General features: G+C 41.9%; 1 protein-coding gene across 1 annotated transcript in view; it reads right to left on the reverse strand.

The window, feature by feature from the left end:
• Positions 1-8,444, reverse strand: part of cntnap1 (contactin associated protein 1) — a 20,573-nt gene extending 12,129 nt beyond the window's left edge. The window contains exons 1-23 of the mRNA XM_037688624.1: positions 8,441-8,444; positions 8,230-8,331; positions 7,939-8,132; positions 7,513-7,666; positions 6,656-6,859; positions 6,285-6,469; positions 6,042-6,191; positions 5,703-5,964; positions 4,739-4,888; positions 4,476-4,650; positions 4,201-4,307; positions 3,964-4,086; positions 2,936-3,139; positions 2,667-2,823; positions 2,463-2,590; positions 2,195-2,368; positions 1,895-2,113; positions 1,562-1,801; positions 1,247-1,486; positions 932-1,059; positions 742-835; positions 414-644; positions 282-326 (exon numbers count right to left, since the gene is read on the reverse strand). Coding sequence (XP_037544552.1) covers positions 282-326; positions 414-644; positions 742-835; positions 932-1,059; positions 1,247-1,486; positions 1,562-1,801; positions 1,895-2,113; positions 2,195-2,368; positions 2,463-2,590; positions 2,667-2,823; positions 2,936-3,139; positions 3,964-4,086; positions 4,201-4,307; positions 4,476-4,650; positions 4,739-4,888; positions 5,703-5,964; positions 6,042-6,191; positions 6,285-6,469; positions 6,656-6,859; positions 7,513-7,666; positions 7,939-8,132; positions 8,230-8,331; positions 8,441-8,444 — 3,670 coding nt within the window. The remainder of the gene's footprint in view (positions 1-281; positions 327-413; positions 645-741; positions 836-931; positions 1,060-1,246; positions 1,487-1,561; positions 1,802-1,894; positions 2,114-2,194; positions 2,369-2,462; positions 2,591-2,666; positions 2,824-2,935; positions 3,140-3,963; positions 4,087-4,200; positions 4,308-4,475; positions 4,651-4,738; positions 4,889-5,702; positions 5,965-6,041; positions 6,192-6,284; positions 6,470-6,655; positions 6,860-7,512; positions 7,667-7,938; positions 8,133-8,229; positions 8,332-8,440) is intronic.
• Positions 8,445-15,513: the final 7,069 nt, after the last annotated feature.

The raw sequence follows: 15,513 nt of genomic DNA on the forward strand, positions 1-15,513 counted from the left end.
TGGATGGATGGATGGATGGATGGATGGATGGATGGATGGATGGATGGCACCGCACCACCCTGGCGAAATGAAGCTGTTTAGACCATTAAATAAACGCATAATAAATTAGACTCATACACCGAAGTAACTTATATCTGCTTTTTTCCTCTTCATGATGCTTTTTTTGACTGATGGGCACTTATACTCTGGAGCGACTTATACGCCGGAAAATACGGTACAACAAATTTAGAAATATAGTTCAGTGTTTGATTAAAAAAATACAACATAAAAACCCATCTTACCTGTTATCCAGAACAAGCCTAGGTCATCATGAATATAAAAATACTCTGTAAGAAAAGAGGAAACACAGTTACCTGAAGCTTGAATTCCCTCAATCGACAGCAAAGAAGCATGACGGGAGGAGTAAATCTCACCTATGCTGGTAAACCAGGGGTCTACTTCCCAAGGCACATAACCCAGGACAGGAGGAAACGCCCCACAGTTGGACTCTGAGACGTAACCTTGTGTTGTTACCGGAGGGTTTGTTACGTTTGGACGGAAATAGGCCTTCAGCGGGGCGTAGACATTGTATCTCACGCCGGATATGCAACCTATGAAACCTGGAGCATTATGTCTCTGGATTTCATATTCAATGTCACCAACCTCTGAAGGAAAAGACACAAGCAGTGAAACATAAGAAGTAACTCCAGCTGCAAACTTACAACCACGAGGATTCTGATAAACAGGAAGTGAAGTGTTTACCCATCACTCTGCCCAGGAACATGGACTTTGGCGAGTCAAATCTGGCATCCTCCACTAATGTTATCTTCTCCACTATGGGTTCCATGTAGTCCACCTGACAGTAAAGCAACATTTGTTATAAAATTCAAAAGGATTTATATGTAAAATAGCATAAACTACAAAGCATTGTTTGAAGAGTGAGAGCAAGAACCTGTGTTTTGATGGTTCTGTTGTGTCTGGTTATGTTAACATAGTGAGGATATCCATCTGCCAGGTTTCTGTGAGTCAGCTGGTACTTGTGAGTTATGAGCCCCAGCTTATACCTCAGATCTACACTACCTAATGAGACAAAAGAGCCATCATCATCATCAAACATTAACAGCATGTTCTGCCATTCAGGATGAAGTTTTTCTTCCTGGGTCTTTAAACTGTTGAAGAAGTCAGTACTCTCCTGAAAACTGAAGTCCACAGCAAAAGATTTGACTTTACTATCATCGGAACAATTTTTTCTTCTTCATTCACTTACCATCGTTCTTGAGGATGACAGCGATGTAGTCTTGAACGAAGGAACTGATGTAGAGTAGCACAGCAGGCGTGTGAACTGTGCTGAAACTGAACTCTATGTCATCAGCCGTGTCGTTGTAGCCGAGGCTGAAGTTGTCGTAATGCGGGTCGATCCAGTTGGCCCAGGCTGCCTCATCTGATATGGGTTTTTTCAATATGTTGTATCTCAACCACGATCCAATTTCAAAATAAGCTCCAATGTCTTAAATGAGATCAATGTGGTATTAGATATATGAAATTGGTTAATTTCAGAAGTTTGCATTGAACGTGAACTCACCTTTATGGCAGTAGAACCCATCAAAGGCTGTGTTGTTACAGTCACAAGTGTAGGAAGCGTATCCCTCAATACATTGACCACTGTTTCGACATGGAATGGTGGCGTTGAGACACTGTCCAGTGCAGTTCCTCCGTATACCCTGTTCTTCATTTACCTTCCCTTCTAAATCAAGAGGAACACCATTCATACGTAACCCTCGAAGGCATCCTAAGAAGGGCCTTAGAGTGCGGTTAGCTGCACCTAATGACAAAAATATGCATCAGTGGGTACAGAGCAGTTTTAGTGGGGACACAATGGACTTTAACGTTTCAAAGTTCTTCCAAGGCAACCTACCTACAAGGAGAGGATGTGAGAATTTCATGGTGACAAAGGTCTGACCTGGGAATCGTTTAACAGCCCAAGGTTGGTAATCAACCTTGATCCTAGCTAATTTCACATTAAGCTCAGCCTGAACAAAATGCCACTCGTTGTCATTGAGTGGTACAGGGGAGTGAAGGGTCACATTTAGGATGCCATCTCCAACCATAAATATGAACGCAAGGTTGTATGTGGCTAGATGAAAGAAAAACAGGAAAAAGTTTTAAAACATGAGCAAGAAAGATTTCCCTGATACTGTAGGTGAGAAAACCTTACTGTTAAGTTCTATCCTTATAAAGTTTCTGAGTTGTTCATCTGAGTTTTCCAGGAAGACACCGTGGTCACGATATGTTTTGAAGTGGAAAGAGATGTCAGCAGTTGAGCCAGGCCTGAAAGTGGGGAATGTGATGTAGGTGGGTTTTGTGAAGGCTATTGTGTTCCAGATGTTTCCTGTAAAAGAGATTAAAATGCATCTACTGTAAAGAAATCCAACATAGCACAAATACATCCCTGTCTGAATTAAATCAGTTATAATTCAGCATACTGTCGCCATGGCAGCGGAGAGGACCAACTGTGACTTGTGCTTCTGAGCCAGTCCTGTTGGTGTCCCCAACCACCACCCTCCTCACAGGCAGATGGTCTCTGAAGTCCAAATAACCTTTATCTGAATACCTAAAAATCCACACGGGATACATTACAATAATGTGAGAGACGTGAGTTAAACAAGCTGGTTATGTCTGTCCCTTACCATTGTCTGTAGTCAGCATCACAGTTGCACTGAAACTTTGGGTCAACACAGGTTTGATTAATTGAGCAACCACATTTTTGGACTTCTCTGAACGTCCCTCCCCAGTAATAGTGACTCTCATTGTTGCGACCGATCCAGTAACCAAAAGGTCTTCCATCTGTTTTGAAAAACAAATCGTGTGTGTGGGTCATTTAAAACCCGAAGAACCCGTACTGCTGATCCCGTTGAGGATCAGCAGTACCAGCAGATTAGAAACTGAGCGCACTCACTGGGGGTGTTGAGCAGACGAGACTTGTAGCAGGAGTAGTCGATCCACTGCTCACAGTACATGGAGGCGTTGGCGAGAGCAGTTACTTCATCCCAGGAGGCATTCCAGTAGTGTACATCGACTATAGATGGGCGGTCTATTGAGCTCCCAGTCACCTTGGTACCTTCCACTCGATCATGCATAATCACAGTCCAAGCTTTATATGCTGCAAAGATATAAGACAGATGTAGTTTAAATGGTAAATGGACTGTACTTATACAGCACCTTTCTATCTACTGTAATCAAGATACTCAACGCGCTTTACAATACAACCTGTGTCCTCATTTACCCGTCCACACAGCACGCCACTAGTCTCTACAAAGATGATCTGAATCTGTAGAGACTAATCAGTGCTTTACATCACACTCATACACCGATGGGACAAACATCAGAGACAATGAGGGGTTCAGTGTCTTGCCCAGGGACACTTCAACATGTGACTGCAACCCCCAACTGTCCCATTGGGGGACGGTTGCTATAACCGCTCATCCACAGCCACTACAAGCAAAACTAGTTCAAACAGTAAAATTAGAAAAATGGGCTAAGAATGATTTAAATGAAAAACAAAGGAATGCATTTAATTCCCCCTCTTTTATGCCAGGGCATATTGTGTTAAAAAAAAATGACAGAATTTAAATTTGGCCATTTTGGTTAAACTTTGAAAATAGTTGTGTGCAAGACGTCATGTTCAGAGTATGTTTACTTTCTGCTACGTGACGTTTTAGCTCAATATCTGTAAAACTATTACAAATATTTTCATGTTGGCTTTTGTTGAGTAGCTGTGTCCGCCGTACTAAATTGGACATACTCCACAAGTTAAGCAGTTGTAGGTGTACATCAATTTCTTTCTGAAAGTTTCTTTAATATCCCTCCAGTGGTTCATGCTAACAACAAGGATGGCTGACTCCAAAATAATAAAAGATCTCTCACAATAAGTAGTGTTTCCACAAGGCTGATAAATGCTGACTGGTAATGGCGCTGATTACTTACACTTCATTTTGCAGTACACTTCAAAGGGTTTCAGCGGCCCACTGAGATCAGGATCAATGGTGTAGTTTCCAGACCAGTATTTCCCACTCAGTCTGTACGCCTCACATGACTCTTTGTAAACGGCTGTTTACAGGACAGAAATGATCCGTTTTATTATCCAGTACTGTCAATGACAATAGATGCTTGAGCCATGTAAAAATTAATTGGGAAACTATGGATCAGTTGATCAGTTCTTACACATGTGACACACTTCTCCTTTGTAGCCTGTATTCTCACACAGACAGATGAAGTCATCCCAGGACTGGATGCATCTGCCCTCATGTTCACATGGATTTGGAGTGCACCTACAAATGCAAAAAGAGATGTATTATTTAAATAGCATTGTTTCTGTAAGTGTATATTTTCTGTGATGGGTGTTGATCTTTTCACAAGGCTAAAAACATTTGAGTTTCAGTTGAATAAACGTATTTTGTGTCTTAATGCCGTGCTTGATTATTTTGTGCATTTCTCACCTGTCAGTAATTCCACAGGTACCTAACAGCAGCTCCTCGTATCGCGCCCACTGTCGCTGCAGAGTAATGTCAATATCAAGCTGCTCGTTGTCAATGAAGATATGTTGCATGCAGCCGTGGAAGCGATTTAATTTGGTTTCACACTTGAACGCTGTATTGTTGGTTTTTGGACAACCTAAAGGGAAAACAAAGTTTGAATGACTGGAAGAATGCACATTTGGATGTCCAGTGTCCTTCTACAGTTGTCTGATTAGTAACCACACCTCCAAAAAAGTAGCGGTCACTTGTTCGAATGGTAAATGGATTTGTGATCTTCAGCGGGGAGCCTTCCTCCTCATCAATGGTGAGGGTCAGCAGGTTGTCTCTAGCTGCCAAATCCACTGAATGCCAGTAACCATCATTTAGCCTGTAACCTAAAGATCAAGACAAAGCCTACAGTGATGCATGTGTATTAGAAATGCAACATATACACTCACCAGACACTTTATTTGGCACACCCCCTTTCATGTTCAGAATTGCCGTAATTCTTTGAGTCATATATTCAACTAGGTGCTGGACACGTTCTTCAGTTGCTGCAGGTTTGATTGTTTTCATTTGGATTGGATTAATTTTAATCTAATGACTGTGAAGGTCATTGGAGTTGAGCAAGTTGAATCTCATCGACCATGCAATATTTTCCAACCTTCTATTGTCCAATGTTGGTGAGCCTGTGAGAAATGTAGCCTCAGTTTCCTGTTCTTCGCTGACAAGAGCAGTACCAGGTGGTCTTCTGCTGCTGTAGCCCATCTTCTTCAAGGTTGGACAAGTTGTGCGATCAGGGATGGTATTCTGCATACCTTGGTATTTTATCTATTCTCCTCTGATTTTTGATTTAGGACCATTCTCTGTTAACTCTAGAAATTCAGTAGTTGTGTGTGAAAATGCCAGTAGATCAACAGTTTCTGAAATACTTAGACCAGGCTGTTGGGTATCAAACTTTTCTTCCTCGTTCCCATGCCCAGTTTGAACTTCAACAAGTCCCTAGATCTAGATGCCTAAATGCATTAAGTTGCTAGCATGTGATTGGTTAATTAGCTATTTGTGTTAACAAGCAATTAAACAGATGTACTTAATAAAGTGGTTGGTGTGCATGAACCAGGATCTAATTACCATGCAGCTAATATAAAATAACCAGTTAAGTAAGAAGTAAAATCCCCCGAAACCTTACCTCGCATGCCAAAACCTCACCTGCAGCAAACTGCAGCTTCTTTTTTCCAGTCTGGAAGATGGTTACATTGATCTGACCCTCACTCAGACCCAGCTCAAGGGCACCTAGGTTATCAGCAAAGCGTGTGAACATCAGAAGCCCTGTGTAGTCCCATGAGCGGAATTTAAACTTAACAAACATGCGAGGCCTGCCGATGAACCCCGGCACTTGCAAGAAGTTGTTGGGTCCAGCAAAGGTCATTGGCTTGAGCAGAATGTCACGGCAGGAAAAGTGCATTTTTTTCTGTATAGAGAGAAAAATTAGATCTCGTTAGTGATGGAGAGGCGTTGCACAGTGGGTAATCACCCAGAACAGCTTACGTTTCGAGGGATATGAATGTCAGGTTCTTCTCTCCTAGCCTTGTCGATGATGTTGATGCCATTAATGAAGACATTTTCGAGACATCCTCGGAAATTTTGTATGGTAGGTAGGTGAGGCAGATTTGGCTCTATTACTCCTCCTACATACATCTAAATGAGAAATATTTAGACACTCAACGATTACTTCAAAACATCATCACACAGTCACTGAAACTCGTGTAACAGTCTTTTTTATTTAGGTACCTGTGTGTTTAGATCCAGGTGAGTAAATTCTCCTTTGCAAATGGCTGTCACCGTCTGACTGTCCACGGTAAGGTTCACCTGTCGACCGTAGCGCTTGACAGTGACATAGTGCCAGTGCAAATTATCAAGAAGGCTTCCCGCAGTCAGAGTAATTCGACCATCAACTTTGTGTATAACGCTGCTTCCTGGGGAACAAAAATCAAGCAGAGGACTTCAGATCAGACGTAGATGCACATACTGAGAGAGAAACATTAACTCCAGGATTTTTGAGATCCCTCTCAGACAAATTGCCTTATTTCCAATTTGTGAAAAGTCTGCTTCACATTTTTTGCTCATTACAACCATTCTGCAAATATCAAAACGACACTCACCAAGACTGATGTGCAGGTAAAGACGACCTTTCTTCAGCTCCAGGGTGAAGAGGTCTCCCTGAATCCCCTCACTGTGTAGCAGCAGACCATCCTGCTCCAGGGTCTTAAAGTTTATGGCAACATGGTCCTGCAGCGTGTGGGACCTTTGTCCTGGGAATGTGTACACCACTGCATCATCTCCGTTGTATTGTAGCACATGGGAGTCTGGAAAAGAGCAAGGTAAAGTTTCACATTGAGACATTTTGTGACTCTTGTATTAATTTTGTGTCCTTCTTCTTCTTTTGGCTTTTCCGTCTTCAGGGGTCTCCACAGCGAGTCCTCCTCCATCTCACTCTGTCCTCTGTGTCCTCTGTCCTCTCTCCATCTACCTCCATGTCCTCTCTAACTGCATCCATATGTCTCCTCTTTGTCTTTTTCCTGCAGCAGCATTTCCAACATCCTTTTACCAATATACCCACTGTCCCTCCTCTGGACATGTCCAAACCACTGTCCCTCCTCTGGACATGTCCAAACCACTGTCCCTCCTCTGGACACGTCCAAACCACTGTCCCTCCTCTGGACATGTCCAAACCATCTCAGTGTGTCCTCTCTAACTTTATCTCCCAGTTGTTCAACCTGTGCTGTACCTCTGATGATCTCATTCCTGATCTTCTCCATCCTTGTCTCTCCTAAGAAGAACCTCAACATCTTCATTTCTGCCACTTCCAGTTCTGTCTCCTGTCTTGTTGTCCATGTCTCTGTCTCCAGACCATACAACATAGCTGGACTCACTTTGCTGACACCCTTTTGTCACAAATCACTGCTGAAATTAGTGTGTCCATAGAAGTCAAAGTCCAGCATGCATCGCTCATATTTACCATATGGGCAGCCGAAGAGCTCCAGTCTCACACCAATCTTTCCTCCGTTCTCCGTGTTCCACGCCAGAGGCAGCAGACGAATGTGTTTAGCGGTAAAGGCGTAATGGAAGACATTTCTCTTCACCTGATAATAATTCCAGTTTCCAGGCAGCGTCTGCAAACAGATGAGACAGGGAAGGCGTGGAGAATTATTGTCGCTGCACCTCCTTATAATGAACCAGGAGATAAACTGATGATGACATTAGTTTTGTCTCTGCTGAGAGAGATAATATGCTGTGCTGGCTTTGTTTTTATATGCAAGTGACATAAAACATAATGAAACACCTCGTAATATCCTAAATCAGCTCTAAAAACACGTTTGACTTGCTAATTGTCAGCTCAGCTACGGTTTGGGTCTCCTTTGTTTTTGGGCCTGTTGACACCTACAGAATTTCCTCCTTTCATGATGTATGGAGTCCAGGAATCTGGTCTGTCTCCATAAAGAAGCGTATACTTGGTGACCCAGTCATATGAGTTAAAAGTCCCCTGGGTTGCAATTGCCACCAGTCGGTACTTCCTGCCCAGATTGACCTGCAGCCATGGCTGTCTGTCTCTGGGGGAAGGGGACCAGCCACTGCTGCCTGTGAGAGAAGGAACAAAATTACGTTCTTTTAACAATACTAGTTGTGGTGCTAAAGAACAGAACTCGACAAAATTACTTAATGATTTCGAACTCACCATACAGTTTGGCAAAATTGGCAGAGTACAGAAAGTTATATCTGGAAGAGGCCCAGAAGGAGGAGGCATACAGCCCAGTGACGAGCGGATCAACACATTCTCCTGCAGACGCAAAACGGATGACATCATGCTCAGAAAGCAAGTAAAAGTATTTCTCATAACGCAGCATTCAAATTTTACACTGCCGTGCAAAACTCCTGCAGACACTGACTCATGAGCGCTCATCTGTGCTCTGTAAAACAAAAGTGCACGTTAGGTTCGATCAGCTCAAAGTGAAGCACCAATGCATGTAGCTTCTTTGCTGGAGGGATATAAACAGTGAAGTCAATGATCTTACATCGCTCTAAACAGCCTCCTCATCTGCAGGTGGATCGGAGTTACAAAACAAATCTCTGTTTGGAGAGTGTGTCGTTCTATTCTACACAGTTTGGGCTAGATTAAAAAAACATGTAGAAGATAATCAGCTACTGTCTATGTATATTATTACTGTAGTAAAGTTTCATAACTGTGTTTTTTGATTAAAAAATGCATCTGATATTTTATTGTTAGGCTGCAGGGCCAGAATAAGTGACCACTTTAGTTCTGTATTATATTTTTAGACATTAATACATGTTTCCAGATAGGAAACTCAAAGTTAAACTTTGTGCATGAGACTAATAGAAGCATCACCATCTGCTCCCACTCTCTCAGAAGCTCAAAGTTAATGAACGACACCATAAATCTGTCTAATCTTGTGTCCGCTGCAGCTGAGAACAAATGTCTGAAGCCCTCACCTTCAGCTCCAGAAGAAACACTGTGACATTTTTAGTATCAAAAATGTCCTTTAATGATCTGAGGAGATTTATTATAAATAGACTTAATATATATAAATAAATAGGATTTTACTGAAAGAGAATGTAGTAGTTCAATATAAGAAATTACCATCTGACTTTTCTGTCTATATAATATCACAGTATCTGATGTAGAGTTGTTTCCTGGTAAACAAAGTGGGCTGGGATTTTTATTACTTTCTCATAAATAATGGAGCAAAGAACCACGGCTGGAGACATAGAGAACTATATAATCTATGGGAGAATTTATTAGTTTCACAGTTAAAATGATGTTGTGGAGAAAAAGACTAATCACAGCAACTCCTTTTAATGACAAAGAATGACAAAAGCAAAACATTTTCATCCTTTACTACTTCAATGTCACATAAATTACAGTGGCCAGTACTTTTATTTAGCAACACACCCATTTGTATTGCAAAGGGCTACAGTGAGAGTGTTGTCCTTGTGGAACGACCAGTCTCTCATGCTGCTGATCTCATGCTGCTGATTTGTTTCATGCTGCTGTGCTCATCTGCTCACACAGACTCATGTTCGTGCTGCTGTTCAGCGTATTGTTTTTATGCTATTAGTGCTTAGTGTATTTTTAGTTTAACATTGTTCTTAGTTCATATCTCAGATGTTATCACTGTTTTTCTTTACAATTTATACTTGTTTTGGATGTAACTGGGACCCTGTGCACACAGTTTGGTTCCACCACAGGTACCACATGTGGTGTGAATGACAAATAAAGAACGTTTGACTTTCTGTGAAAGGACGCAGCACATTTAGGTGGAAGAAATGTGCCGAGCAAGTGAAACGTGACCTTGTTTTTTCCATCTGTCTCCTCTTTCATGACATTTTCTTTTTGTCCTTCAGAAATCTCTGCTACGCTGCAAGTGATCAATAACAGATCCAGGATCACATTAATCCTCTAATGCTGTTTGCTCTCACATGTAAGTCCACACAAATATATTCAAAGGCTTTCTGGTCTAATTATACAACAAAGCTGTTGTTGCTGCTGGTGGTTTGTGCATTGATGGAAAACTACCTGGATTATTGAGCATGCATCAGGATGGAAAACTTGAGCTTTAAATGTGAAGTGCAGCTTCATATTCCTAATCTGACATCTTGCTTTGTTATCTCTATCATATCTGCAAAAGATACCTGTATCCTATTACATCATTCCTTTTTAATAATGTTGCTATATTCTCCTCCTCTGACTTGCTGCCTCTTGATGTCCAGGAGGGTGTTGTCATTGTGCAGAAGTTACACCTGAAGCCTGTGCTGCACCCAGTCTCCAGCTTTTCTCTGGTCTCCTTCTGCAGCCTCCCTCTACTGCATCGTCCTACATTTATCATTAAGGCTCGGCTGAGCCCGGTCCTCCACTCCTGCTGAGTCATCAGCCTGCCTCTGAGTGCAGGCTGGTCCTGTCTGAGCTGACGCATCATTTACTGCTGCTTGCATACATTATGCAGAGAGACAACTCCTAAAGTTGTCACGTTACAGAGGATCCAGCCGGCAACTCTTACATCAAAATTACGACAAAAACGTGCCGCGACAGAGAGAAACAGAACATTAAAAACATGCTCCATTAAAGGAATTTGATTCAATAATTTATGAGCAGGTAGCCATCACACTGCAGCATGTCCAAGTGCTGCCTGGAAGTAAAACTACAACATTTACAGAACCTCAAAATCATATTTTTACATCTTACTGCCTGACATTATTACATTTAAGATGAAGGTTCCTTGTAACGTGCAGCACATCGTCTGTTTGTCCTGTTAACTTTGACAGAGGGCACAAACCTCTACATTCAGACAAATGGAATAAATTCTTCCATTTCCAACTCCAACACTTCAGAGAGTGCTTCGTTCGCAGCCCCACCCAAACAAGGGTCGCAGTGAGAGCTGACGCTCCATTTCTATTTGGCACAAATTCACCGTGCACTGCCCCGAACAACAAAGCTCTGCACAGACTCGGCATCAAACAAGTTGCACAAACAGCTTTAGATTATTCAATATTTTTTATTTCTCTTATAATGAGGCAGCAATGAACGAGCAGAGCTGCCTGCAATCAGCCAGCAGCAAAGGCTTTCTAAAGTCTGATCTATTTATAGACCTATATCCTATTTTCTACACGAGAAAGTATTTTTCTACAATTACTTTAAAGAAGGACTCAAGAGTAAAGTATGAAAAATGTAGACACGTGTTATTCATTATATCTTTTATATTTATAACTTGTTTTATATCTATACATTTTATGGCATTTTAAGTTTTGTTTTCTCTGTAATTAATCACTTACTAATGTAAAACTGTAAACTTGTAGTTAAACTTCTGTTTTCCAAAAATAACAAAAAATGATATATCTATAATTAATCTATCTATGATTTGGTTTGTACATTTCGTTGACAAAGAAAAACTCACAATGGTCATGAAGTCACTGAACTAACTGATGATGACGAGTCATTGATTTTGTTTCGTGGTTCCACAGAATTGTTTTCAAAAACAAACTATTGAAAGTGACCTTTACAGACGGGCTGGTACTCAGAGATGTTTTCTGGTTTCCTGCTATTAGCATCACATGTGTCTTCTTGTGATCAGCCTGACAGTTCAAAGAATGAAGGGTAGTCACAGTGCTGTTCGGTGTGTAGCGCACGGGACATGGACCACAGAAGACTAAGGGCACGGCTGTCTCAGACGCTTTAAAAGAAAATTATTGACAAGAACGCTAAAGGTAAAAGTTATAAGAGCATCTCCAAGCAGCAGATTATTCAGAAGTTTAAGGTGCACGTGATAGCCGACCTCCTTGGACATCATAGCAAGAGAAAAATTGATGACACAACGAAGAGACGTTAATACAAATGTTAACCAAAGAGCCCAGAACATTTTTCAAAGAATCAGTGTCAGAGCACAAACAAGGAAGTGCTGCTTGAGTCCAAGACTCAAAGGAAGCCGATCAAAGAAGACCCCCCTACTGAAGCCACATCATAAAATGAGACATAAATTCATGCCAGCAAGCCTCTGAAAAAAGTTTGGACAGAAGAACCAAACTGGAGCTTTTTGGCAACAGGCCCCATCAGCTACATGACCCATTAAACTTGCAGTGAAACATGCAGGGATGTGTGCATGATGTTATGTTCTAGGCCGCACATGTGTCCAACTCATGGCCCAGGGGCCAAATATGGCCCTCACTGGCATGTTTTCTGGCCCCCAAGGTGCTATGTCAAATGAAAAATACCTTAATCACTTGAATTTTTTCAGTAATCTTTGATTATGATGTGGAAAGTGCAACAGGGAACGTCAAATGAGACCAATCAAACTCTTGTTGAGGAACATGTGACCAAGAGAAGATGTTATGTATCTGACTTGAGTTAATTAAGATGTTATATATCTCACTTGAGTTAATTAATATGTTATATATCTGACTTGAGTTAATTAAGATGTTATATATCTCACTTGAGTTAATTAATATGTTATATATCTGACTTGAGTTAATTAAGATGTTATAGTTCTGACTTGAGTTAATTAAGATGTTATATATCTCACTTGAGTTAATTAATATGTTATATCTCTGACTTGAGTTAATTAATATGTTATATATCTGACTTGAGTTAATTAATATGTTATATATCTGACTTGAGTTAATTTTTTTAAATGACCCTCGGTTTGAACCAAGTTTTTAATTTTGGCCCCCTTTTGTAAATGAGTTTGACAGCCCTGTTTGGGCTTTGGTGCGTCTGAATTTGTGCAGGGTATGAAGCCTCAAGACTTTCCAGACATAAATGTGCTGCACATTGTCAGAAAGCTTGGTCACAAGTCACGTGTTCTCCAACAGGATAATGAATTACAGCAAGTCACAGCATCAGTTATCTCAGGGCACTGAACGAAAACATTCACATCATAAATGCCACTTAGTAAAGTTATCTTTCTAATACAACTTATCTATCTAAGGAAGGGAGGAGACGCAGCTAAACACACGCAAGACTGAAGAATAAAATGTTGGACTATTCTTAGGTGGCCTTTAACGAGCTTTGATCTAAATCCTGTTGAACATCTGGAAGGAGCTAAAACCTGCAGCGTGGGAAAGGAGAGGGCCTTACCTGTCGAGAGGTGAAGGCTCAGGGTCACAGAAATCACGTGATTGAAGTGATTGTCTTTATAAAGTCTGCGACACCAAATGTTAAGTGTACCATTTTATTTTATTTTATTCTGTTGAACCAAAATTCAAACCAGTAATTGATTTTCATCAGTTAATTTCAGTCTTTTTGTGTTTGTTTTTAATACTTTTGTCTGTTTCAAGTTACTTCATGGACCTTTGTCAGGAATAATCTGAAGAAGCAAAATGTTCCACGTCTGTAATCATATTTATACAATAAAAAACATCCTGTTCACCTGTGATTCACATATAACCTGAGATTTAACCCATCCCACCTTCTCTTCTTATCCTAAACTGTCCACGTGACAGCCCATCCCCCATTAGAGTCAGTAACGACCCTCTGACGTCACTGACGTCCAAAAAATGACAGCTGAGTTTTATGGGGGATGCGCAGCCCCTGTCACCCTGATCACCCCACCCCTCAGCAGCCCCCCACCTCTGCCCTCGAATGATTTAACGGTGTTGCAGAGGAAATGGTTTCCCTGCAGGTGAACTGAGGACGCAGGGCTTTAAGGACAGGTAATGGAGACGCAGGCTGCCCAAAAAAAAAGTACTGCAGTGGGCTGGTCCTGATGGAGGACGGAGCCGCGTCCCCCCCAGTCTGTCCAAAATCAAACATGACTGTCAGAAACAACCCCCCCATCGTATATTTGGCTGATCAAAAGGAATGCGTGCATCATCGTGCGTGCAGTCCGTGCGCTGCAGAAACTTGCCTGTCTGTCTGTTAAGAAAGCACTGCAATGCAGACAGTCCTGTGCGCGAGGGGCACCAGCATGCGCACCCTCTGCGGGACCGCTGCGGTTGCATCCCGTCAGTTCACAAACGACGCTCAGTCCCCGGATGTTGCTTTTTATCCACACATTCGTGTTTAAGACTCTTGTCGCGTGCCGCGCCGCGTGTTGCCCTTCAAACATCCCAGGCCGCATCATTGCAGCTGGTTATCATCTGCAACTTTTTTCAGCAGCATAAAACCTGGTTACACCTCTTGATACGAGCCCTTTTCAAAATGCCGTTCTACAAATAACAGATGAATCATGGCTGTTTCACGGGACTTACGTGATGAGCAATGTTGAAAAGCCCAAAACAAAAGGCACGTGCTCAATATTTTGCAAGTCATCCTTCACTTTAGAAAAGCAGGTTTTGTTAATCAGGCCGTAGATTCCTCTGCAGCATCCTCCGGAGCCCCTTTAAGCCCAACTTTAACTCGCGCAGCTCCAACTCCTCTCCCCGGGATGTCGGGCAGCCTCCACCGGGGCGGGAACGCGCTTCGGATGCTGGTGCTGATGCTGCGCTTCGCCGAGAACGCGCTTCTCTTCTTTTTTATATCCCTTTAATTCATCCAGTTTACATGGCTTTGGCGTAAGAATGCTGTTTCCAACTTCGACGTGTGATGGTAACAAGCTGAGGGAGGATTGTTGAGCAGGTTTGTTTCGGCGTGCCTTCCACTTGAGACCGATTCTTCAGGGACAAAATGGGAAGAAGAAACATAACTTTGAAAGTCCACTGCAGGCTGGTAGCATTTTGTCAGAGGACTTAAAAATGATAGTGGCAGACCTCAGTTCTGTAATTGGAGTAATGAGGATGGATCAGATTTTTCATCAGGGATGCAGAAAAGTTCCTCTCTTTGCTGCCCACCGTAACTCCCATCGTCCTTTAGTAGTTTTCATGGCCTCAAAATGCAGAAGAGTGCATCACAGTGATGCAGGGTGGGTAAAATATCTATCTCTCCAGTACTGCGGATCAAAAATAATCCTTCAAATAGATCCTTTGAGAAAAGTAAGACCATAGAATCAAATCAGGCTGCAGAGTCTTGCTGTTTGCCCCTTTGACCTTGTTCACGTTCCCATTGGCAAATGTCCTCTGAGGAGATGAGGTTACTGAATGAGGATGCCAGGTGCTGAACTCAGACGTATAGTCCTGCAACCAACCCACCCCCGTCCACATAGGTGGGGGAAGGATAAGGTAAAGAGGGATTTGTGGAAACGGGTGCCACACTGTCCATAAAATAGAAAAGGCTTTAGGATTATGAAGTGGGATTATGTGGCAGCAGTGTGCCAGTGATGATGTGGGATTGGATGCTCGGGCCAGTGTGGGATTTGCAGAGTTTTCAATCAGATCAGATTGTCAGATTAAGCTCCCTGTCATGGCTTTCCCACTGAAATACCAGAAATATTGTGTATTTTCATAGAAGACAATGAAATGCAAAACAAAAAGCAGAAACTCTAGGAGAACAAATCAGAGGCAAAAACTAAATTCAGGTTTTGCATAAGAACTTATTTATAAGAATGAGATACATTTTTATCCATCTTCACTTTGTTGA

Source organism: Nematolebias whitei, chromosome 15 (genome assembly GCF_014905685.2).
Source record: "Nematolebias whitei isolate Nwh7 chromosome 15, NemWhi1, whole genome shotgun sequence".
Taxonomy (NCBI): domain Eukaryota; kingdom Metazoa; phylum Chordata; class Actinopteri; order Cyprinodontiformes; family Rivulidae; genus Nematolebias; species Nematolebias whitei.